Here is a 24,780-nt window from a genome sequence, read left to right as displayed (position 1 = left end):
ACAACACGATTAAACACGAACTACACGACACATTTAGAGCTCCACAGTCAACAGCAGTAGGGTACACACTCTTTTCAAGTGCGAATGGTTACAACTGACATACGTTGAGTCATAAAACAAGATTCAACAATTTCAAGAGAATGAAATCACTCAGTATTTTCTCTGACCACAGTGCAATTAACCTAGAGATGAGTAAGAAAAAATACCTATTTGAAATTAAGGGGCCGGGCCCGTGGCTCAGGTGGTTGGAGCACCATGTACCACCACCGAGGTCGCCGATTCGATCCCCACATGGGCCAGTGAGCAGCGCCCTCTGCAGCTAAGATTGTGAACAATGGCTCTCCCTGGAGCTGGGCTGCTGTGTACTGCCGCGGGCTACCGTGTGCTGCCAGGAGCGGCCGGTGGCCAGTGTGAGTTGCCAGCAGCCAGCAGAGTGGCTGGCAGCCATCGTGTGTGGCCGGCAGCCAGCAAAAGCTGCTGTGACCTGCTGTGAGCAGCCAACCGATGACCAGCAACCGATTGTCTCAGCTGGGGGGAGCACAAGGCTCATAACACCAGCATGGGCCAGGAAGCTGTGTCCTACACCACCAGACGGAGAAACAATGGCTTGAATAGGAGTGGAGCAGGGGAGGCAGAAGGGGGTGGGAAGAAATTAAACCACACACGTGCACATAACCTGTGGTACAGAAGAAACCATAACAGAAACCAGAAAGTATTTCAAAATGCACACTGCAAATATGTCCAAGTAATGTTGCCACAGCTAAAACAGTTCTAGAGGAAAGTTCAGTTTTTGATGAATGTATTAGAAAAGGAAACAGCTGTACATCAATGATCTAAGCTTCTACCTTACGGGGGAAAATAAATCTTAACCCCTCCCTCATATCAATGGCAAAAATCAATTCAAGGTAGAGTGTTGATTTCATTGTAAAGGATAAGACAACATGAACTATAAAAGAATATAGGAGGGCCGGCCCGGTGGCTCAAGCGGTTGGAGTTCCGTGCTCCTAATGCCGAAAGCTGCTGATTCGATTCCCACATGGGCCAGTGGGCTCTTAACCACAAGGTTGCCAGTTCGATTCCTCGAGTTCCCCAAGGGATGATGGGCAGTGCCCCCTGCAACTGAGATTGAACACGGCACCTTGAGCTGAGCTGCCGCTGAGCTCCCGGATGGCTAAGTTGGTTGGAGTGTGTCCTCTCAACCACAGGTTGACGGTTCCATTCCTCGACTCCCGCAAGGGATGGTGGGCTGCGCCCCCTGCAACTAGCAATGGCAACTGGACCTGGAGCTGAGCTGCGCCCTCCACAACTAAGATTGAAAGGACAACTTGACTTGGGATATGTCCTGGAAGTACACACTGTTCCCCAATAAAGTCCTGTTCACTTTCCCTGATAAAATCTTTAAAAAAATATACACATATAGGAGAATATTCTTATGATCTTGGAACATGCAACAATTTCTTAAACAGTACACAAAAAATCCTAACCATAAAAATGTCAAAAGGGACAAAATAAAATTTAAGAACTTCTGTTTATCAAAATACTCTAAAGAGAGCGAAAAAGAAGCCACAGAACAGGACACAGTCATACTAAATATGATAAAGGACTTCCAGTCAGTTTATATCCAGAAGGCCAGCAAAACTAATTAGAAACAAAGAACCCTAATAGTCAAATGGGCAAAAGTCTTGAACAAGCACTTCGAAAGTAGGCCACCAACGACAAGAGGACATGTGAAGAGGGAGCAGGCCTTGGGAAATGCCCACCAGCGCTGGTGAGATGTGGAGGGTGGGTGTGGAGCAGACACGTGACACTCTCTTCCTGTCCGGTCATTTCTAGTGATACTGAGCTCCTAGGTGTATACTCAGCAGAAACGTGCACCAACACACAGAAATGTTTATCTTCACACCAATAAAAATCGCTGGACACTGGACACAACCCAACCGCCTCCAGCAGTGGAATGAGACACGAGTTGTGGTACATTCACACAGTAGTGAGAAGGCATCACACCGCACACGGCTCGTGGATGGATCGCTCAGACATAACGTGAACGGAAGGCGGCAGACACTAAGGAACACTGTGTTGGGGGCCCAGGCCACCGTGCAGCAGACATTTATTACTCACAGTCCTGGAGGCCTGTTGGGTGTCTGCTGAGAGACCACTTCCTGTGTCAAATGACCACCTTCTCGTGGTGCCCTCACATGGCAAAGAGGCCAGGCACCCTCTGGGGTCTCCTCTATGAGGGCACTAATCCTTTCCAAGAGGCTGCACCTCAGGACCTAGTCGCCTCCTAGAGGCCCCGCTTCCAAACGCCATCACACTGTGAGTCCACAACAAATACAGTACAGAATTCCATCCACACCAAGTTCAAAAACAGGCAACAGTAATCTATGGTGTTAGAGATCAGCATCATGGGGGGGGGAGGGGTGCTAAGTGGAGGGGCATTTGGAGGACACAGGTGTGTGGCAGTGTTGACCTGAGTGCTGGTTACATGTGTGTCCACTTTTATGAGATTTCACCTTTTTGTACACTCATGACTTGCATGGCTTGGGGTATATGGTTTATATTTCAATAAAAAGTTAACTATATATTAAACCAACACACAAATGTGGATGTTTGCCTACTGGCATGGGAGTTTCTTCGTCGTATGATGGTTATGAAGCGATGCACATGCTGCGACCCAGGCTGGTACGAGCAGTGCACGTGCACAGAAGGACACACTCAACACCCATTTAAAAGGATTTATTGAGATGCACTGTGTGCCGACGGGATCACCTGGAAGACGTCTCGGCAGCTGCACTGCCTCATGCGCGACCCCAGCACATGTACTGCGTCCTCTGGTCACGCACGGCTCTGTGCGACCCACGATCTGAGCCGAGGGCAGTAAGACACCACTAACACGATGCACAACGGTCACTTCACAGGAGTACAGGGGTGACGTGTGTGCCCTATGGGTGGGGAACTAGACCGAGCTTAGGCACACCGTGCCCCCAACCGATCACGGGTCGGCACTGTGGACACCACTAGGGACACCTGGAAACACAGCCTACTTCTAGAGGACAGACACGGGCAGTGACAGTGGCGAGGGCAACCCGTGCGCGTCAGTGTGTGGAGCCTGCAGGGAAGGGAGCTGCCACCTGCCAGGCAGAGCGGGACGGGCGGGATGGGCATTCGCATCTAAGTATGACTCCTTTCACGCACGTTGTCCCTCCAGGACGCTCACACTCACAGTTTCCCAAACAACGTCTGCGTCATCTCCAGATCGGGAAGACCTTCTCTCCAACCTGGAAAAGACCAAAGGTCCGGCCGTGAGGATTAAGAACTGATGCCGACAAGGGCGCGGACCAGCGACCGCCACTCTGATCTGGCAGCACAGGCCATCCCCGGACCGGCAGCACAGCACGACTATGGCCGAACATCATACCTTCTGTGACGTGGGGTCATGCCTGGAGGTGACGGACCAGCGCAGGGCAACGGACATGTGCCTCCTCCATACTGGGTTCCGCTGCAGCACCACCGAGCCTGTGACCACGTCCCCAGTACAAACGGGGACGGGCTCGTCCATCATGAACAACACCTGCTTCCAGTGGGTGGTGCTACAAGACACAGGTGACATCACTGCAGCCTTCCCAGACCCCACGAAAGACTCGGCCCAGTGAGGACATGGCTCCTGGCACTGCTCAGGTCCCAGGAGGGGCAAGGGCTGCTCACCGGGTGCTCGGGGTGCATGGCAGACACAGAGCCCTGTGCGGTGCCCATTCCCCGGCCCTTCCAATGGTCAGCCGCCTCCCATCCTGGCACAGCAGGTGTCCACCCTAAGTCACGCTGCTCCTTCTAAGCCGCTGATGCCCGCGGTTCTAGTTTCCCCAGTTAACGAAGAACACACACCAATGAAACACTGTTATTTCTGTGCAAGTAGCGGTGCATATGAGCAAGACAGCTGTACCACTGGGAGGAGCTGTACCACTGGGGACCCTGTAGGTTCTCTAGGCTCTGGCCGCGACATACCCACCATCCTCGTGCTCCCAGTACCTGGTGCAGCCCCGTCACTTCCCACTGAGGAGCCCACTGCTCCTTTCCCCTCCTTGACTCTTGGGCCACCTCACCCCCCACCACCATGGTGGGAGGGGGTCCTCTGGCTCTGCACCCTGGCCACCCCCACCTTGTCCCTGAGGCCCAGGCACACACCACTGGCCCTGGTTTCTAGGGGAGCGCTCACATCTGCACGGTGGTCCCTGTAGGGAGGACTGGCCACAGTCCCAGCCCTGATACCTGCACCTCCTGAGCCTCTCTCCTGTCACAGAGCCTCCTGAGCCTCTCTCCTGTCACAGAGCGACAGCCGGGGTCCTTCGGGCACAAATGCTGCAGCCAGCACCCCAACCCCGTGCCTTGCCCACTTCCACCCGACCCCCATGTCCAAGGCAGGCACAAAGGGAAGGGCAGTCCCTGGGGGCCGTGAAAGGCCCCAAGGAAAGCAGTGCTTCCACGGGCAGCTGTGTCCAGGGCCATCAAACAGAGCAGGCCTCCAATGTGGACCAGTGTCAGCCCCAGTGTCACCGCACACAGCATTCGCCTCAAAAAACATGTGCCTCCCCAAAGTCTGAGGAAAGCGCCCGCAGACTCTGCAGAATGAGAAGCTGCAGCAGCGCTCAGGACAACCCAGGCAGGCATGGAGCTCCTCACGCAGCCGGGACTCACCCGCACCATCCCTGCCCGGGGCCAGGTGGCCAGAGAGATCGTAGGTCAGTATTCAGTAGGACTAGGCCCGAAACACAAACACACGACAGCAGGAAGGCAAACCGTGGCCCCACGCACGAGCCTCCACAGCTGGGGGAGGAGCGGACACTCACGGGTGGAACGGTCCCGTGCTCAGCACCAGCTGGGGTGCACCTTCCTCCAGGTTCTGGAAACGGACGCTAAACCAGGCTGTGAATCCGTGCAGAGTGCCGGCTTTCTTGATATCGAAGCACAGCTCACCTTTCATTGTCTGTTCAACCAAATGGAGAAGCAAACGGACATGGCGTCATAAGCACATGACTCAAGGCCAGCCCGGACTCCACGTGACTCAGCAACTGTTGGTCCGCGTGGCCACACTTCACAAACCCCACCACAATGCACTGAACTGGGAACTGCACCACCCACTCCAGTAACCATGAGACGAACATGTAACCTGCTCGTTTAGCTGAACACATCAAAAAACATACCGAATTTCCTCCCAGGCAAAGTATTAAAACCTGCGTCGTAAATTCAAATGCAGCAGATAATCAGAAAAGGTTTCAAGTAATCTGGGCCTCATTTGCCTATTTCTCTGCCCCCAAATTCATATGCAATACTTTCTCTTCCCAGTTCTTTGCACAAAAAGAAAGTGCAAGGCTGGGTCTTTACAAACTTGCCAGTCTCAGACATTCAGCTCCTCTTTTAACTGGGATCATCCTGAACTCACGCGCCACCTCGTGGCAAGAGACAGTAAGTAAAAGAAAGAACTAAAAATTTCATCAATGATAGATAGCTTTAAAAGCTTAGAAAAAATTTTTAATTCAAATTCCATGAAGTGGGATAAAATTTATTTGAATCTGAACACGCTGGTAACATTAAACATAAATCCAAAAATAACTGAAGCTGTTAAAGAGGTTAATTATAAAGAAAATAATGTAAAAATATAAAAGACAAAATCAGAATAGACATCAGAAAAGAGAGACTGGAAAACCAATAACACAAAGTTTACAACTCCAGTTATCTGACGTGGGAGGAAGCGTTCTCTTCTCACCTCTAGATCTGCAACCTGCACTGTCCTCATGTCCAGCTGTAATATGGTGCACGGTTCCGACAGACAGTCTTCTGGTTTCAAAATGTGGTTATACTTGGGCTTCGAGAAAAACTCCTTAATTGCTAAAGATCTAGGGAGAAGGTCAAAGTAATTGCACAAAATCACCACCAACATCTCAGGCTCTGAAACACATGTGTGACAACAAGATGTGCTTTTTCTCTTCTGTATCAGCAGGAATTCTGGAGCTGTCTGCAGCCCTGAGCGCCAAGCTCAGGGTCCCCGCCTCCCATCCAACCTGGGCAACGTGCAGCCCAAGTGTGCGAGTAACGGGGCACTTCCCTTTTGTCCTCTTCATGGAGTCTGGGCACACGGAAACCAACCTTCATCTAACCTACAAGATATGGGGCTGCTTTAGTGTAGTGTGTTCTTTAGTTTTATAACCTATTTTATTACAAAATCCGTATCTATTACACAGCAAATAAAGAAGGTATTCCTGTTCCAGGATGGAAAGCACCCACTTGAGCCTGACTCTCAGGAGAAACACAGCTGGACCTCCTGCATGGCTCCTTTGCGGGTCATCCCCTGTCTCATACCCTGTTTCACAGGCTTGACAGAAAGTAATCGATTATTCACCACAGAAATGTTTCAAAAATTAACCACAGCAATAACTTCTGAAATAGCAAATAAAAGTATGTATTTCAATAAAGATTACACTGTATGTACATATTTTAATGATTTTTTGATGATAAAAATAATTATGCCCTTATAAAGAATTTGGAAATTATAGAAAAGTATAAAGAAAAAATGTATATCCCCCATACTCCTGTTGTAGTGTTTTGATATAGTCGTTTTTCTTCCCATACCCATATTGATACACATTATTTGTGCAAAACAGGAGCCATTCTGTTTAGACAGTTTGTGTTCTACCAATTTTACTGTCTCTTAACTCCAATATCATTAGATATTCCTAAAAACATTTGTGTTTCTTTTTTAAACAGCTGCACAATACTCCATTGGGTGGATATATGGCAATTTAACCCCGTTCCTATGGAGACACATTTGTTTCCAGTGTTTTTGCATAGTGACCCTGGGGAGAACAGTCTCCAGCAGGAGGCTCCGATGGGACTGGGCACCTGGACGCTGGCCTGCAAGGTCTGTGCAGACGGTGCTCATGCTGCGCCATCACACCTGAGCTCACACAGCACAGACGGCTGCTTTAAGTTTTGCTCATCTGGTGGCAAAAATCACATTCATTATAAGTTGCATTTTAATTACTAATGACGTTGCAGTGATTCTTTTAAAATACTTATTGATAATTTGTGTGTGTGTGTGTATGTGTGACTTGCCTATAATTTCATTTGGATAGTCACCTTTTTCTAGTTGATTCCAAGGCCACCTAGTCACTTTCTCTAAGTAGTCCTTGCCTTTTCTAACTGTATTTTTGTGGTTTTCTGACACATAGATGCTGTCTATTTTCATAAACTGAAGTCCAGCACCTCTTTCTTCGTTTCTATTGAGTTTTTTCCCACCTAGGATCTGACACACGGAGCCCCATGGATTCCTGTAGTTGATATGATGTTTTAACACAAAACTCTTGAACCCACATGGAATTACGTTTCAATGTTCGGTGTGAGAGAAGACAAGAATTTCTCCGAGGGGCTCAGCACTGTCCCAGGGACACCTACTGCCTCAGCCTTCACAGCCAGCACTTCCACAGACCCAGCTTCCTGTCCAGTGTCTTCCTGATACCGGATCACACTGCTTAGGTTACTGTGACGTTGTCATAGCCATTGCCCCCCAGCAGCGTAAGAACCTCCTCACTGCTCTCCTCATAACCTCCCAGCTCTCCATACCCATTTTGCCCAGAGAACCTACAGAACAGCACTGTCAAGGACCTTCCCTCTCCCGCACCTTTGGGATTCAATGTTAACTGGTGAAGATTTCATACCTTTATACTACTGTTGACCCCGAGAAGAATACCTGCCAAGAAGGACTCCTTACGGTTGACTGGGCCCAAATTCATAACCAGACTCTAGCAGTTGTTGCTGACATAGGCCTCTCACTCAGGCTGCACTTCAGGGAGAAGCCCCAGGCTGAGCTGCCAGCCTCCTGCACTGTGCTCCTGCGAGCTGGGTCAACCCTTATAAGAGAGCGCCCAAGATGGAAATTCCAACACTGGGCTGAAGGCCTGCCCCATCCAATTGGAGTTGGGCAACTATATCCTCATTTGCATCTTTACCAACCATTCAGAATACGTGGAGCCAACCAATCAGGACAGTGCTATCTGGACCAATCAAAGTGTGAGAATTGGGATTCTTCATTTGCATGAAAAGGGACTAATCAGGGGCCAGGGGCAGGACTTCTCTCTATATAAGCCAGCCTCTCCTGTCTCTGGAGCGCTTTCCCCAGTTGTCAAACTGAGCTGTTTCACTGAATAAAGTCTCTGCCATGCCGCACTCCAAACTGGGGACTCCCATTGGTATTGAATTGGCAGCTGCGATTTTCAGTTGACACTATTGTTCTTTTTTTTTATTTTTTAAACGAAAACCAAAACAGCCCAGAAGCCCATCTTGCATGTGCAGCAGGTGTCCAGGCCCAGCTGGCCCTCACTGCACCAATGCAAATTCCTCCCAGCTTCTGACAAATGGGACCCTGCCCTAATTCCTACGGCTCTCTCAGATGGGAAAGTGGCCAGCTTACGCCATCCTCAGAGGAGGCAACAGTGAAAATGTGAAGGCCTGATCAGGAAATTATTTTATGTTAAAACCTATGTCCCGGCTGTACAAGTGTGTCATATATTCAAAACCAAGACATCAGCTATTCTGAACCTTTGCTTCCTCTGCACAACGCCAGGAATGACTTCACTAATACATTTCCTGGTCCGTATTATAAATGTTTAGCTCTTCCTGGGAACACACATTTGTGTTTTAATGGCACACACACTCATATAGGCTGGCCGCATTTTAAACATGACCTTATTTTCCCTATTATATTTGGGAACTTGCATTGCCAGAGGCACTGCAATGCCCATGACATCTTTACCAGCTAACAGGCACAGACGCCAGCGTGCGCGACTATCAGGCACGCGCGTAAGTATCAGGCACTCAGAGCAGGCTGAGCCGGGAGGTCCCCGCACACTCACTTGAGGGCGCTGAGGTTGAACTCGTAGGCGTTGTCCCAGAAGAGAACCTTGCTGCGGTAATCCTTGTCCGCACTGCAGGGCACGAGGTGCAGTGCGGCCGTGGTCGGCCAGATGACCCCATCCTCCTTCAGCCACGCGTCCCGGGCGTACAGGATGGACTCGATCATGAACTCAAACTGCACAGGAGACACACAGGAGCCATGGTGACCGGGAGCCATGCCTGCAAGGTCTCCCCATGGCACCCAGTCTGGAGCCTTACGAGTTTCATGCTTGAGAGCACTGCCAGCCGGCACTCCTTGGAGGATTTCCCTTATACGCACACACTCACGGTCACCTCCCATCACAGCCTGGTTTTGGTCACAGCAGTTCGCATTTTAATTAAGACCTGGGGCTAAAGGTCAGGAGAAGCCTCACTCCCATCCCACCTCAGTCACTCAGGAGTTAGCTGCTCCTCCCTGTTTAAGAACCCCTACGGGCTGTGGGTTTCAGCTGTCAAATGAAATCGGTTTGGTCTGGGGTCTTCTCAGAAAAGTCTCAACCCTTTGACAGAAATCACTTTTTAAAACCATAAAAGGTCAAAGCAGGAATGTACTTAAGTCAGGAAAGTGGCCAAATACCACCTTGCCTCCCTCAGAACACCACGGGCACAGGTGGTATGTGTCACCTACAAACCAAAGACTGTGCCAGCGAGTGGGGCGGGGGCCAGAAGCCCTGCATCCTGGAGCGCATGGGAAGCCAGAGAGGGCTTTGTTCTCTTTAAATAACCTCAGACAGGTGTGACTATACACGTAATACCTGTTCAGTATGAAAAACTATAGAAAACTCAGAAAAGCACAAATAAAAATAAAAATCACGAGTAAACCAAGCACCCAGAAGGAACCACTGTTCCCGCTGGGCAGTTTATCTTCCAGAATTTTTCTTCAAACACACACACACACACACACACACACACACACACACACACGTGAAAATTCTTTCTGTAAGTTTTAATTGTATTTTTTAAATTATGATACAGCAAATCCAACCCCTCCCAACTTCCTCCTTTTTCTCCTGTGTTTGCGAGACTTGCCCATGGCTTTGCTATAGCTTGGTTGTCCCGAATTTCATTTCTTTGCTGTTCCTGAATAAATCTGTTTTGCTGCCACAATAACTGACTTTTAGCTTATAAGGTCAACAATCCTATTCCTTTAAATTATTGAAGTTATGTATGTAGAGATAGAACCAGAGAGCAAGACCTAGTCAGTGGTACTTCAAATTCTGGTCGTTTTTTCCCAACCTGACTGCTAAAATAGACGTTTTTCAGACTTCTCCAATAGCGCCTTCCTGCATCCAGCCCTGGGTGCACAGTTGCATTCTGGGAGCCATGCGGTGGGGTGCCTACCAACCCCACCTGGGACTGAGGCCAGGTCAGTGCTAGATGCACTTATAAAACTCAGAACTGGAATCACACCACAACACTCCTTGTGCTTTTTAAAAAAACCAACCAACCGTCACCAACTTTTCAGTTTATTAAGAATCTTTCTAAGACATAATTTCTAATGGCCTCAGAGTATTCCCTTATATTGCCACAGTTATTTCTATTTTTTTCCAGTTTTCTTCCATTTTAAATGGGGTTGCCATGAACATTTTTGAGCATCAATCTGTGTAGCAATCTGATTATTTCCTTAAGATACTTTCATTTGATCATTTTTTATGCTCTTGACATGCTCTGCCCTGTTTCCCTTGTAAAAGCTATACCGACCCAGGGCCAAAGGAAGTGAGGCGAGGCAGTGCCCCAAAACTTCCACACACTGCTGTCATCAGGCATCAGACGGTTTCTCCACGTGTGATAACTCAGAGGCATCTAGTTACTTCTTTACTGGTGACAACAGACAATGTTCCTGGGTCTGCTTCTGTCTTTTCATGCCCCTTGCCACTTTCCTGCAGTTGTTCACTGGATGCTTCTCTTATTGCCTTACTGGAACCTTTATGAATTAAGAACATTAGCCCTGTGTCATATACATTGCAATTGTTTATAGCCTCGGCTACCTTTTAACAATCTATAGGTTGGTTATAGTTTTGTAGTTTCATTATGGGCTTGGTTCTTACAAAGACAACCTCATTCTGACATCACATAAATTTTTAGTAATTGTTCTGTTTCTTTATTAAAAAACTCTTAACTCTATAACCCATTTGGAATTTATTTTAGCATATAATGTGAAGAAGAACCTAGCCATTTTCTGCAAAATAATCAATTGTTTCAGCAGCTGCTTTGGACAATTATAGACCCTTGCCTCACTGATTAGAAAGCTCCCCTTATTATAAACTAAATGCACGTGTATTTGGGTTTGTTTCTGGACTTTCTGTTCTGTTCTGTTCCATGATCTCTATCTTATTTCTACATATCAACAACAGAGTAGGGAGGAGGGTCGGAGAGACAGGGGACCTGAAGTCTGAGGAGCTCTGAGAGCAGGCAGGGAGCCATGCAGAGGACGCTGGGCTGGCAAGAGGCATAGGAGGACAGGGTGGCTGCAGGGACACGGGGAAGGCCAGGTGGGTGACGCTGTGACCACTCCCAAATTCACAGCCTCCGCCTCTAGTCTCACCCATTCTGGGCCCCCGTCAACAGGCACCGCAGGGGCCACTCTGGCAGATGTCCCCGGGCCTCCCAGCGCTCTCCACCTGCTCCCGACTCCCGGTCCTGAGCTCAGTGCCACCCTATTTGTTCTCACCCCTGCCCCATGCTGAACAGGTCAGAACGGGGAAGAGCATTAGGCGGTTTTGCTTTAATGTGACAATCACACTCCTCCTGCGGCTTCTCTACTCAGGACACTGTCAGGCTGGGTCCATGCCTGCACCTGCACATGGAACGGAGCTGCCAACCTCACAAGTTGCAGACCAGCGCTGCTGCCCCTCCCTCAGCCCGCACCCCACACCAGCAAGTATCAGCTTCCCACCGCGGCTCCTCCACCTAAGGGACTTGGGAGTTTCCACCCAAGTCAGCGAAGACGCCACCATTCCTGAGCACTGGAGCCAGGCCCCACCCCACCCTGCTGCCCTGCACCCCATGGTCCTCAGATTACTGCCAGGTGCTCCCCTCGGCCCCCAGACCCTGTGCTCCAGGACCTGAGCTCTACACTACCGCTGGCTGCCTAACACATGGCAAAGTCCTGTGGGCACAACACACCTGAAACAAGCTAACACCCCATGGGGACACGGAGTCCCGGCCACTGCTCCTGCCAGACACCACCCTCCTCTTTCCCTCCCCTTCTTTGCCTCCCACCCCTCTAGGAGCAGAGCTGGAGCCCTGGCAGCCAGGCTCCCCACAACTGCACTGGGCATGAGGAGACATGTCCACCACAGGCTGGCCCCTTATGTCCCCATGGCCAGAGGGAACTTGATAAACATTTACACTGGGGCTTGGGGGTCAGGGCCAATGCACTTTGTGGATTCCCGGTGTGGTTAGTCCCTTCCCCGTGTACCATTTCATGAGTCCACAGATGCTGTTAATAAGCTAAAACACACCATGGATGTTGAGTCTACTCACACTTTACTTTCAGACAACATCACTGCAACGGGGCTAAAGGCCCAGTGTCATCTGCTGTCATTTCCCTCATCTTTGCATCTTTGAGAAGCCACGGGCAACATTCATAGGTACGCACTTATTTAAATGGCTCTCTCGCTGGAAACTTTGGCCATATTCCCCTCACCTGCACCCAGATGTCATTTTTCGTGGCTTTCAGAAACTAAGCTGCAGACTGGGAGGTTTCATTCAGTCCAGTGTCTTAAGTCCTGAGCAGAAGGGACTGGGCAGGCGTCGGAGGACCCCCTGCATGCCCGGCTCCACCCACCGGCCAGCTGCCTCAAGCTCAGTCTGCAATGTGATCAACTGCAGGCCGGGTGTGCGCAGAAGCAGAAAACTATGTGAAGCAGACCACCATGTGAAGCGCGGCGTGGGCCAGGCCGAGTCTCACTTTCCTTCAGTCGTTAAACGGGGGCTGCTGGGACTGGGACCTGGCTGGGAGGAGACACTGCGCTGGCGTCAAAAAGCAGCCTGGCACACTGAGCCCTGGATGTTTGCAGGTTCCCGAGGACAACAGTTTATGTGAACATTACTGAGAATGTTCCATTTGACCCAGATTTCTTATAGTAATGGCATTTTTTACATCAGTAAAAAACTCAAGACATCGAGCCAACGTTCACGTGAGAAACCCGTTACATATGACCTTAGGAAGTAAGTCAGAATTGACCATGAATTGTGAACACTGCAGACAGCAGCCCAGCCACCGCTCAGGGGCCCTGCTGACCCACAGCCACCCATGGCCCGAGCCCCTTACCAGCAGGCAAGTCCCCATCCACTCGGACACCAGCACGTCCACCTTCTCGGGCAGCACCACCTCCTCAACCTTCTGCTGGAACACCGTGATGACGTCAGCGAAGCCATTCTGCATGACCAGCTGCCCTGTGTGCTGGGCCATCTCGCTGGCCTCCACCGCATACACCTGAGCATGGCACAAGCATCCTCAGTGCCCGTCCGGCCCTGCCCCGCGCCCTGCCATCGCCTGGGCTGAGTCAGACCCAGTGTGGCAGACGATGGCAGGCGGCAGGGACAGAAGCAAGGCGGAGCGCTGACCGTACTGGCGGGGCCCCGGAAGGCTGCACGTGACATAGTGGCACCTTCCGCCCAAACACAGAGGCCTCCCACCCATGCAGGTGCCCCAAGGCCACCGTCCGTGCACGCAGCCACACCCCATCATGGGCACCGCAGGTCCTCGGCACCCGACCGAGGACAGTTGGGCTTTCAGGACATTGGTGGCTCCTGACACAATTTCCACTCCAGGTGCTCGGGAGGGGCCCTGGGCACCATGCCCTGGTTCCAACAGGATCTGGACTCCGCGGTCCCTGCAAACCAGGAGCATCATCTGCCTGTGTCAGGACCGCACGGGGCTGCAAGTCTGTACAGGCCAGTTGTGCTCTAGAGGAAGAGCGAGATCTGTCCCGTCCCTGCCAAACACATGGACACGTGGACGGTGACCCACACGTGCACACACGTGTTTCTATATGTAACTGAAACTATCAGCATGTGTGGCCAGCTGGTGTCCAACTCCCTGCTGTCTGCGGGATCACTGAACCAGCGCCACAACCGCTGACCAGCTCTGGCTGGACTATGCCGCCCGCTTGGCCTGCACGGCGACTCCACGCGGAGGGCACAGCTTGGAGATGAGACGCGGCCAGAGGCCACTAGCGCGACGAGGGCCCCACTCACCGCTTTGGGCTGTGCGTAGTGCGCACAGAAGAGGCTGATGATGCCGGTCCCGCAGCCCACGTCCAGGATCACCTTGCCACGGAGGGACTCTCTGTTCTGCAGGATCACGTGGTGGTACTTAGTTGTTCGCGGCTGGTCTGTCAGCATCTCCAAGTGAAGCTTCTGGACAAAAAGCACACGGCGAGTCACTGCCCGTGACCCAACTCTGCTCCGTGATGGAGCACAGGCCGAGCCCACCCCCTCCATCCCAAACCTAAAAACATGCCACACAGAGAATTAAGAGTCGACAGCGAAGGAATGAACTGGAAGTTTGCAGACTGCTTCCGGCTCAGTGGGGTGCTGCCTGCAGGTTCTCTCTGCACCTCTCATGACAGAAACTTACAGCAAATCAGTAAGGCCAGGCCTGCCAAACACTATCCACCAACTTAGTCAGACCGATCTGTACCTCACCAAACCATTTATAGTAATCACACACAAAAACATTCAGGAACAGATTTACAAGAAACATTCACAATCTTGTACAATGCAAACCTTTAAACTCTGACAAGACATAAAACAAGGCTTAAGAAATGGGGAGCGTTAGTGTAATATTACAAAGATGTCATTTCGCCCTAAGTTTGTGTACACTTCCCATGTAAAAGCACTTACAATGCCGAACAATTTCGCACGGAGGGGAGGGGGACAAAACAAATGATAATAAAATCAGTTTCAAAAAAATAAACAGCCAAGGCTGCCATGAAAATGCTGAAAATTGGAGAGCTGCTCCAGCCTCGCTCTCCCGCACGTTACAAAGCTCCAATAACAAAAAGCATCTGGAACTGCAGAAGAAATAAACGGATCAAACAAACAGAACAGACCCTAAAAATTTAACGTGTAATAAATGTGCATTTCTACATTGGCAGGAAAAGAGGAGTCAGTACGTGCTGCTGGAATAGTTGGATATTTGTGGGGAAACTCAGTCAGAATTTTACCTTCTTCTTCACAACACGTGAACTCCTGATTGATTGAAATCTTTCAATGTAAAAAATGGAATCAAGAAGTACTAAAAGAGAGCGTCGGTATTTATGATCTTGCAGTGAAGAAGGTCTTTAAAAGTTGGACAAAACCCAGAAGCCACAACGAAAAAGACAATTAGATTATATAAAAAGTTCCAGGGGAAAAAGAGTGGCATAAGTATAATTAATACATGTCATGAATACAGGCTAAACTAACTGCTTATTTAACATTTAAATCAACAGAAACTTTAAAAAGTGTGCAAATTATATGAACGTTTTCCAAAAAATAAAGAAATACAAAAAGCCAATAAAATATAAAAGATGATCAACCTAACTTTAAAAAATGGAAATCAAAATCAAGACATGCCCTACTTCACATTTAAGACTGGGCTTTTCCACCTTGAGGCTCTATGGGAGGGAAATAAGACTCACACACTTGGAGATGTACAGTCAGCAAACCTTTGTGGAGGGCAACCTGACAAGACCCACCAAAGACAGACATGCGCACACCCCACGAATATGCCCAGTGGAAGTTCTAGCTAAGTTCCCGTGTAGGAGGACGTCCAGCACAGCATGGCTTGTCATGAGAAAAGGCCATTAAATACTCAGTGTCCACTCATACGATCATTTTAAAATTAACAAAACACTCTGCAGCCGTTGTCAAGGACAGACCTTCAAAACAGTACAGCTGCGTGAAGAGAACGAGGTGAAAAGCAGTCTGTGGAACTATTCCCTCTCCATAAATTTAAGACACTAAAACCCTTGTCGCTTAGCCTTAGTTCTGGAAGCCTAAGCCGCTGCTGAGAGGAACCGCAAGGCTGGCAGGCTCTGTAGGGTGGGGTGCAGGGTGAGGACAGATGGGACATCGGCCTTTCTCACTACACAGAAAGCCCTCACCATGCAAAGTCACGCCATTTAACGAGAAAGCGTCATGCGCGAGCAGCAGTGCGCTGACACAAACCGACGGCCACAGGGTACACAGCCATCATACATGCGGCCCGGCTGCATCGCTGTGCCTACATCAGAGCTCTTCATTCATTCACTTCAGCGTTTTTAACTGTGAAACACGACAGACCTCCGGAAAGGTACACCTGATCAAATACAATTCTACAGCAGCCAGCACCCCGGCCCTCCCATCCTGACTTTCAGGGAACCCCCCCACCTGTGTACACCCATAAGCCATGTCTCTGAACTCCATGTTCCTGAGTCAAATGCTGGGTATTCTTTGCTGTCTTGCTTCTTCCACTGCACGTCATGTTGGCACCCTTCATCCCGCAAGTATCCGTTTCTATCTAGTATAAATATCAACACGGCTGTCTGCACCACAGGGTCATGGGTCTTTTTCCACACCAAGAAAGCAAACGAATGAGCTGGTTATTCAGACATGTTGTTGTTGACTTATATAACTTTTTGTATTTAAAGTTAAATTTATTACATTTTTCAAAGTTCAGAAAAGTTCTTCGTCCCATTGCTCAGATTCTATTTCTAAACCAAAGTCAACTCACTCCGGTCCATGGGCCAGTCCAGCCCACTACCTGCTTTTGGGTGCCCTGCAAGCTAAAACTGGCTTTTAAATGGTTTTTAAAAAAACAGAAGAAGAATATGTACTGCATAGGGAATACAGCCAATAATGTTGTAATAACTAAATATGGTCTCAGGTGAGTACTAGACTGGTCAGGGGATCACTTCTTAACTAATAATAATGTCTAACCACTATGCTGCATACCTGAAACTAATAATATTGCATGTCAACCATAACTGAAATATAAAAATCAAATGAGAAGAAGACTATGAGACACGAAAACGATGTGAAATCAAGTTCAGTGCCCCAGGTGGACCTTTACAGAGCCCCACTGTGCTGCACCGTGTGTGTCGAGGCTGCTGGCACAAGACGGCAGGGCTCAGCAGCTGAGACTGACTGGATGCCCGCTAAGTGCTGCCCTAACAGTGAACGGGAGCACGGAAGTTATTTTAAAAAGTAGGAACCGAGAATTAGAGAAGGAACCCCCACCAGTGGCTGACCCAGGAACCTGAACGCAGTACCAGGGTTCCGTAGCTGCCGAAATACTCCTCGTCCTGCCACGTGTCTTCGGGGTCACACTCCTCCAGATGCTTCCCCAGGTGGTTTGCGGGGATGTACCCGCAGCAGCCGGCGCGCTCGCCCCACCACCAGTCGGCAGTCGTTTGTCTCAGGATGAGAATTTTCTCTCCTCTCAGAAAACTGAGCTGGAAAAAAATATACAGAAGTGACAATTCAAGAAAACCCTGCAGTGTCATTTCAACCAACCATGGCTCTGTGATAAATCCCTATCACTGGGGCCCATATGACAGCAATTTCAAAAGGAGTCAGTGAGTAATTGTGCCAGCTGACAACTTATGAAAATGACACCAGGATGTAGAGATTTTGTAGGGACATCTACGTGAAGGAAGAGCACAGCTTAACTGATATTTTTAAAGGAAAAAGTAAACACCTTCAAACGGCTCAGAATGGACCGCCCACCGCGCGACCCTCCTCAGCTCCAGCATCCTGTTCCCAGGTAAAGCAGCCACACTCAGGTGGGCGTCTTCATTTCACAGCCCTGATTTCCATTAACCAGGAGAGGCTCTCCGTCCAGGTCTCCAGCTGGAACTGGGCCGGCCGCCATGCTCCTCACCAGGTCCCTGCACAGCAAGCTCAGGGCCACAGTTCCTTAGGTGGGGACACAGACAGGCCACTCCCGGCCTTGGGCTGTCCACTGGCTGTGGCATGACCTCTGCAAGGCCCCACATCGCTGTCACCGAACATGGTCAATGCATAAACGTGGGCATGATGCCAGGTACCTGCGTCTCGTCGGTGGCAGCGTAGTCCGCGATGGCCACGAACTCCTCGGGGCGCAGGCCCTCCAGGAGTGGGAGAGGCTCCTCCTCTCGGCACGCCACGGCCTCTGCTCCCTCCTGTGCAAGCCAGGGAGAGATCGCGGATGAGCCCTCCTCTGGGTCCAGGCTCTGCGAATGGACTCAAATACAGATTCAAGGGACCCCCTCTGACCCTACGAACAGTCTGGTCAGCTTCACTAGCAGAATGAGGGGTCCTCCTGACTCCACCTTCACTTGTTCTCTAGTACAATGTGATTTGCATCCTCAAGTGACCATGAAAGGCAGAAAGGAGAAAGAGGTGACTGACTCCTGACCTTCAGTGAGAGGCATGCCCAGCCCCAGGAGAAAGAAGTCCCAACTTGGGGTGACTCATCAGATGCAAGGACAGAGCTGCAGGGGCTCGCTGAAGACTGAGGGACGGTGGTGGTGACCTGGCACCACCGTGTGGCCTCACTGGACGGCACAGCTGCTCAGGACCCAGAAGAGGGCCCTGGACCTCAGAGGCCTGCAAGCCGCCTGCGTCAGAAGCGCCTTGCCTAGAAGACATTGCTGGAGGGGGCAGAACCTCCAACCACCACCCCAGGTCACCAGAGCCAGCCCATCGATGCCATGTGTACATTTAATCAAATTTTTCTAAACATAAATGTAATTCCTGTTCACTTTAGAAAATGTGTGAAAGCACAAGAGTACACAGAGGAAAATTAAAGCCATCTGTAATCTCTGTCACTGGTCAGAGATAATAACACTTAACAACGTTTATGTCCTTTCAGGCTTTCTTTCTAAAGTACATATCACACATGCATACAGGGTGTTTACTGGGATTATACAATTCTGCCCTGAAACATGGTTTCCACTTACTGAGTTCTGAGCATTTTCCCTCATTATCAAATATTCTTCTAAACACATTTTTAATATCTGCCAGTATTCCATTCTATGAAGTATTTATCCAACCTTCTAGTTCTGGACACGCACACTGTTTTAGTTTTTACTAAGTTACGTGAAGATGAACTTTCCTAAACAGAAATCATTTTCTCTCTCCCTGGTAGTTTTCTTACATTCCTGAATGTGAAATTGATGGATCAGGACGACAGGTGCCACCAGCTGCCCACCGGACAGATGGGTCCTCAGACTCCCGTGAGGGCCAGGCCCAGCCAGCAGGGAACAGCAATGATTTGCCCACACCCTCCCTTATCAACAACGGCCGTTCATCACTGTCATCTCTGCAAACCGGGTGGGGAGCAATTACCTGTCTTGGTTCCTTCCATTAGACTTTCTTTGATTCTCAGTGAGATCAACAAGTCTTTTAAGTATTTATTGGCCCCTTTTTTAATTTTGCTAATTGTCTGTTTATCTCCTTTGTACATTTTCCTATTATGATGATAACATGATTCGCTTCAGCAGTGTGATTTTCTTTTCAGGCTGCCCTCCATCCCGGCCCTGCTCCACCCACGACATCACCCAGTCACCACCATCCCCAATCCTTAGTAATCATCTGGTGTGCACCTTCTCGTACCTTCTCCCTGCTCATCTCACACACACACACACACACACACACACACACACAGAGTTTTCCTTTTCAGACAGTTTTTGTGAGGGACATCACAGACCCTTCTTTTTCAATTTTGCTTTTTTATTCACATATGACCTTGTGAAAAACTGCCTAACAGAATTCTGACTCATACTTTTCAATGGCGATGTAACATTGCATGGCAGGAATTCCACCTGACTCGTAACCCTTGACCGATGGACTATGTCCTGGTACCCAGTTTTTCACCACCGTAAACAATGCTGCCACAAACATCTCTGCACATTTACCCTTGTGACATTTCACTTTTATGGGATACATTGCAAGAGCTTTTATTCAAAACATATTAGTCAGATTCTTTCCATAAAGGCAGTAGCACTTCTCACTTCACCAGCAAGGCACAGAGGACCTGCTGCACGAATACTTAGCAGCAACAGGCATTATCACAGTCTTTAATTTTTTTCTAGAGTGATGGGTGTAAAGACCCCAGAAAAGTTAGCTATGTGGAAAAACAGACTATTTCTACTTTATACAACAGACTTTTTTTCTTTTGGAAATATAGAAGGAAGATTTATTAAAGTAAGAGGAGGGTCGGCTGGGCAGAGCCTGTGGAAACTACTGCCTACAAAAGACTTGTGATAGTATAAAGAAACAACAGTAATTTACTGTTGGGTTTATAACATGTATAGAAGTAAAATAGTTACAACAATAGCACAAAAACTGTGGGCTGATAAATGGAACTAATTTGGAGGATTCTTACATTGTGAAGTGGTCCAAAACAAGACTGGATTAGGTTAAGGATTCACAGTTAAATTTCTTGGATAACCACTAATCTAATATAAAAAGGTGCAGTCAATCAAAGAGATAATGTAGGATAACAGAAAACACTTTATTAACCCAAAGGAAAAAAAGAATGGAGGAAGGTAAAAAGAAGAAATGTGACATAAAGAAAACACACAGCAAGATGTTAGACTTAATCACATCAGTCATTATGTTAAATGTTAATGGACTAATAAATACTCCAAGTAAAGGACAGAAATTATCTAACAAAAAAGAAGACACGACTATTGTCACCTTAAAAGAGAAAACACTTCAAATATGAGAAATTAGATAGGTTGAAAATATAGGTACATATTTCTGTATGTACTGGCAACATTAATATAAGACAAAGTAGATGCAAGGCAATAAGTATTAATAGGTAAAAAAAGAGAGATTTCATGAAAACAGAAGGGCAAATTAATCTAGAAAACAAAAACTATCCTAAATGTATGTACCAAATAACAGAGATTCAAAATATATGAAGCAAAAAGCAATAAATCCAAAAGGAAATAAACCAAAAAAACAGATCTACAATCACAGCAGAGATGTTTAAAGCTCATCTCTCTCAGTAACTAATAGAATATACAAAAAAATCAGAGGATATAGAGATTTGAACAATACTAATAACCCATTTGATCTTTTTTTCTGAAAAAATTATTTTTAATTTATTGGGGTGAATAATCCATTTGATCTTAATGACATTTCTAGAACACTACACCCAACAATCGCACAACACATATTCTTTGCAAGTGCACAGGGGACAGTCACCAAAATAGAACATGTGACTAGACATCAAGCAGGACTGGATAAATTTCAAAGGATAGAACTGTACAGAGCATGTTATAGTTTGACCAAATATAATCAAAATAAAATTAAATAACACAAAGATAAGTAAAATTTTCCAAATGTCTAGAAATAAAGCAACACATTTCTGAATAGCCCAGAAAATTTATAATTTCCATTGTGATATATTATAAAGTATTTTGACTGAACAATAATGAAAATACAATGTTTTTAAATGTGTGAGGTGCAGCTAAAGTAGAGATTAGAGGAAAAGTTTTAGCTTTAAGACATAGATTAGAGAAAAAAGGTTTAAAACCAGTGATCCTAGTTTCCAGCTCAGAATGCCAAAAAAAGAGAAAATTAAACCCAAATAGAACAAAGGAAATAAAGATTAAGGCAGAAATAAGCAAATAAGTGAACAAAGAGAAAATCAACAAAGACAAACTGGTTCTTTGAAAAGATAAAATTAGTAAAACCTTAAAAGAAATGATCAAGGGGAAAAACGAGGTAAAACACAAATTGTGGCCATCAGACATCTCTTCTGTACTGGAGGGTGGTATAACCAGGATGAACACAAATATTATTGAAATACTACTTCAATATTGACTTAATTGACAGTAAGTCGATAAAGAGTCAATTCATGACTCACAAGTAATCAGAAAACTAAAATAACAAGGTACCATTTCTAACCTATCAGATTGACTGAAAAAGTCTGATGCTCTCAAGTGTTAGCAAGCACTGTGGACTATTGGCAGATCTGTGAACTGGTAGACCACTTGGGAGAACGATCGATCATTATCTAGTAAAACTGAAACGATACAATCCCTTCCACCCTGCAATGCCATTACTGGGTATACACCCTAGAGCACATGTGCACAAGGAGACATGTACATGGACGGTCATTGCAGCACTCTTTGGAATAGAAAAAACTGGAAACAATGTAAGTGTCCAACAACAGGGAAATACAGAAAATGTGGTGTATACCCAGTGTACACAGACCTATGTATTAATACATATTGTTCCCATAAGGAACACGCTCTAGGAGCACCCTTTAGGACTGAACCAGCTCCACACACACACCAAGGAAAAATCCCCCAAGTAACATTAGTGCAAAAGGCCAGCTGCAGATGACACACAGAATATGATGCCACTTAAGCGATGCCTAGACCTTATGGTCTAAAAGTATAAAAAATGGTGCAGAGCACAAAGATCAATTCATAATTTTCATAGCGTTTGCCTGTGGAGAAAGAGGAAAAATGGGACTGGGGTTGGGGAATAAATGTTATTTATGGTTTAGTGTGTGTGTGTGTGTGTATTCTGAGGCAAACATGACAAAACATTAACAAATTTTCACTTCTGTATAATATGTACTGGGTATTTCCAATATTATTCTGTAAATGTTCCAATATCTTTTATATTTCTCAAAAGAAAAATGAAACAGCTATGGAATTAAAACATTTTATCATTAATTTTAAGAAAGATTAATAAAATGACCCAAATATAAATAAAATTGCTATATATAAAAACTTAAATGAAATTAGATCATTAGAATGAAAAGAAGAAATGTTAAAATTAACATCACAGACATGGAAAGGTTTAATTAAAAAAAAAAAATGTGGGCCAGCACGGTGGCTCAGGCGGTTGGAGCTCCGTGCTCCTAACTCTGAAGGCTGCCGGTTCGATTCCCACATAGGCCAGTGGGCTCTTAACCACAAGGTTGCCAGTTCAATTCCTCGAGTCCCGCAAGGAATGGTGGGCTGCGCCCACTGCAACTAGCAACGACAATTGGACATGGAGCTGAGCTGCGCCCTCCACAACTAAGACTGAAAGGACAACAACTTGACTTGGAAAAAAGTCCTGGAAGTACACACTGTTCCCCAATAAAGTCCTGTACCCCTTCCCCAATAAAAAAAATTAAAAATCTTAAAAAAAAAAAAAGTTACTTGAGTATTCCTTTAGTTTTTAATTTTACCTAATCAACAGTCCTTGAAATTTTACTGCTAACTTGAATGAAGTTCTACGTGTCCCAGGCAGAAAAGCAGCATGAATACATAAATCTTTTCTAAGGTGTTCGACCTGCCTTTAATGGATTATGCCTGGAACTTAATTGAACAACTAAGAAAATGTGCTTGCTTAAACAGCACAGGTACCAAAAACGGAACCCTAGATTCCTAGGAAATGCTTACAATGTGGTTGGTGGCCACGTTCATACACCCAACGAAAGTGCCATCACTGTGGATGATCTCAGCTCTGTAATGTTCATGTTCTCACCACCAGAACTGAACTTACCTGCAATTCACTTCCGGGGCAGTCATCTGATGTTGCCATAGTTCTCTTAGGATGTGCCGCATAGCTGCCACTGTTAATGTTTCATTTTCCTCTCCATTTCTGCTTTAAAAGAGAGAATGAGAAAATGCTTCATTACATTGCATAATAATTAAGCTTCTAAGGTCCGTGATAAAGGTCCTCTACCAAATAGAACTCAAATGTGTTATGTGTAATGAATGGAACAGAAATAAAATTTATAAACCCAATTCTTTACAAAAACAATGGAAAGCATTTAAAATTTATGAACTTCAAAGAAGTATGTGTTTTCTTCACTAGTCTGCAAGGTGTTACTCTTAATCACTGGCTGAAATCTGTTTTCTGTCAGATCACAGGGTTGATTTAAAACAAATCGATGTCAAATCTTTTCTTGGAACCTTATTAGCTTTAATTCCAATTAAACTTCCCTACCTGGAGCTTTAAAGTGTTTCCACTAACAGGAGCCAAGGTTTGCATCTTCCAGAGGCTTTTCCTTCTCATTCTCAATTCTTATTTTTCCAGTGACAGTGTAATCTGCAGTACGTTTTAAGATGTTTTCTCAATTACATAGCAAGTCTGCTTAAAATGAGTGCTTCTTTTGTAAATCAGGACCTAATACTTAATTTTGTGACATCCGTGGTTACAAATACTAATATACATACGTTGCATTTTCATTGTAAAACTGCACTGGAACCAGGATGGGACAGGGCCGGCCAAGGACTGGGAGGGCCGGGTTGATGGGGCGGGGCCAGAGCGGGGCGGGCCAGGTGAGCGGACCGCAAAGAGACGCAGACTCCGTGCACTGTGGGGGGGAGCGACCCCTGGATCACGAGGGGCAGGTGGCCAACGAGATTGGGGTGAAAGTGGAGAGCGTAAAGGGAGGGGCGGGGCGCTGACGCAGCACCGGGAGTAAGCGGGGAAGGGAGTGTGACATCGGCCTAGGGCGGGCGAGGGTTTGACACGCCTGACAAGAGGGCGCGCCGGGAGGTGGGCGTGCCTGGAGGCGTGGCTGCGGAAGGGCGTGGCTGCGGAAAGGGGCGGGGCGCCGAGCTCGCGGGGAAGACACGGGTGGTCTCGGAAGGGGGCGGAGGCCTCGGTCAGCCCGCTCACGCACACGTCGGGCGAGGCCCTCTCACCTGGCATGTCCTGCCTACGTGCGGTTCAGCCGCCCGAGCTGCCCACGGGAAACCTACCTCAGCCGCGTCTGTCCGCTGAGTTTTGCGCGATCCACACAGTCAGCGCGGAGGGGCGGACGGTGCCTACCACGAGCCGGAGCCACAGCCCTCGGCCCGCGCAGGCGCAGTGCGAGCAGGACGTCAGCGGAGGAGGCCCCACCCCGGGGCCGGGGCC

General features: G+C 47.6%; 1 protein-coding gene across 3 annotated transcripts; it reads right to left on the bottom strand.

Annotated features, from left to right (window-relative positions):
- Positions 1-2,721: 2,721 nt before the first annotated feature.
- Positions 2,722-24,780, bottom strand: PRMT2 (protein arginine methyltransferase 2). Of its 3 annotated transcripts, none has more exons than XM_033089224.1 (11): positions 24,624-24,780; positions 23,416-23,514; positions 17,964-18,077; positions 17,187-17,369; positions 14,149-14,310; positions 13,220-13,384; positions 8,904-9,079; positions 5,762-5,891; positions 4,845-4,981; positions 3,419-3,590; positions 2,722-3,278 (listed from the first exon to the last, which is right to left on the bottom strand). In XM_033089224.1, the coding sequence occupies exons 2-11, from the start codon at positions 23,452-23,454 to the stop codon at positions 3,246-3,248; spliced, it is 1,311 nt and encodes a 436-aa protein (XP_032945115.1). In that variant the 5' UTR covers positions 23,455-23,514; positions 24,624-24,780; the 3' UTR covers positions 2,722-3,245. The 3 variants fall into 3 exon arrangements, with proteins under 3 accessions (XP_032945115.1, XP_032945127.1, XP_032945122.1); XM_033089236.1 differs by having other exon boundaries at positions 14,149-14,307; XM_033089231.1 differs by having other exon boundaries at positions 23,416-23,517; positions 24,624-24,737.

This window comes from Rhinolophus ferrumequinum, chromosome 2, assembly GCF_004115265.2.
Source record: "Rhinolophus ferrumequinum isolate MPI-CBG mRhiFer1 chromosome 2, mRhiFer1_v1.p, whole genome shotgun sequence".
NCBI classification, from domain to species: Eukaryota; Metazoa; Chordata; class Mammalia; order Chiroptera; family Rhinolophidae; genus Rhinolophus; species Rhinolophus ferrumequinum.
This window is presented reverse-complemented; position numbering and strand designations above follow the sequence as displayed.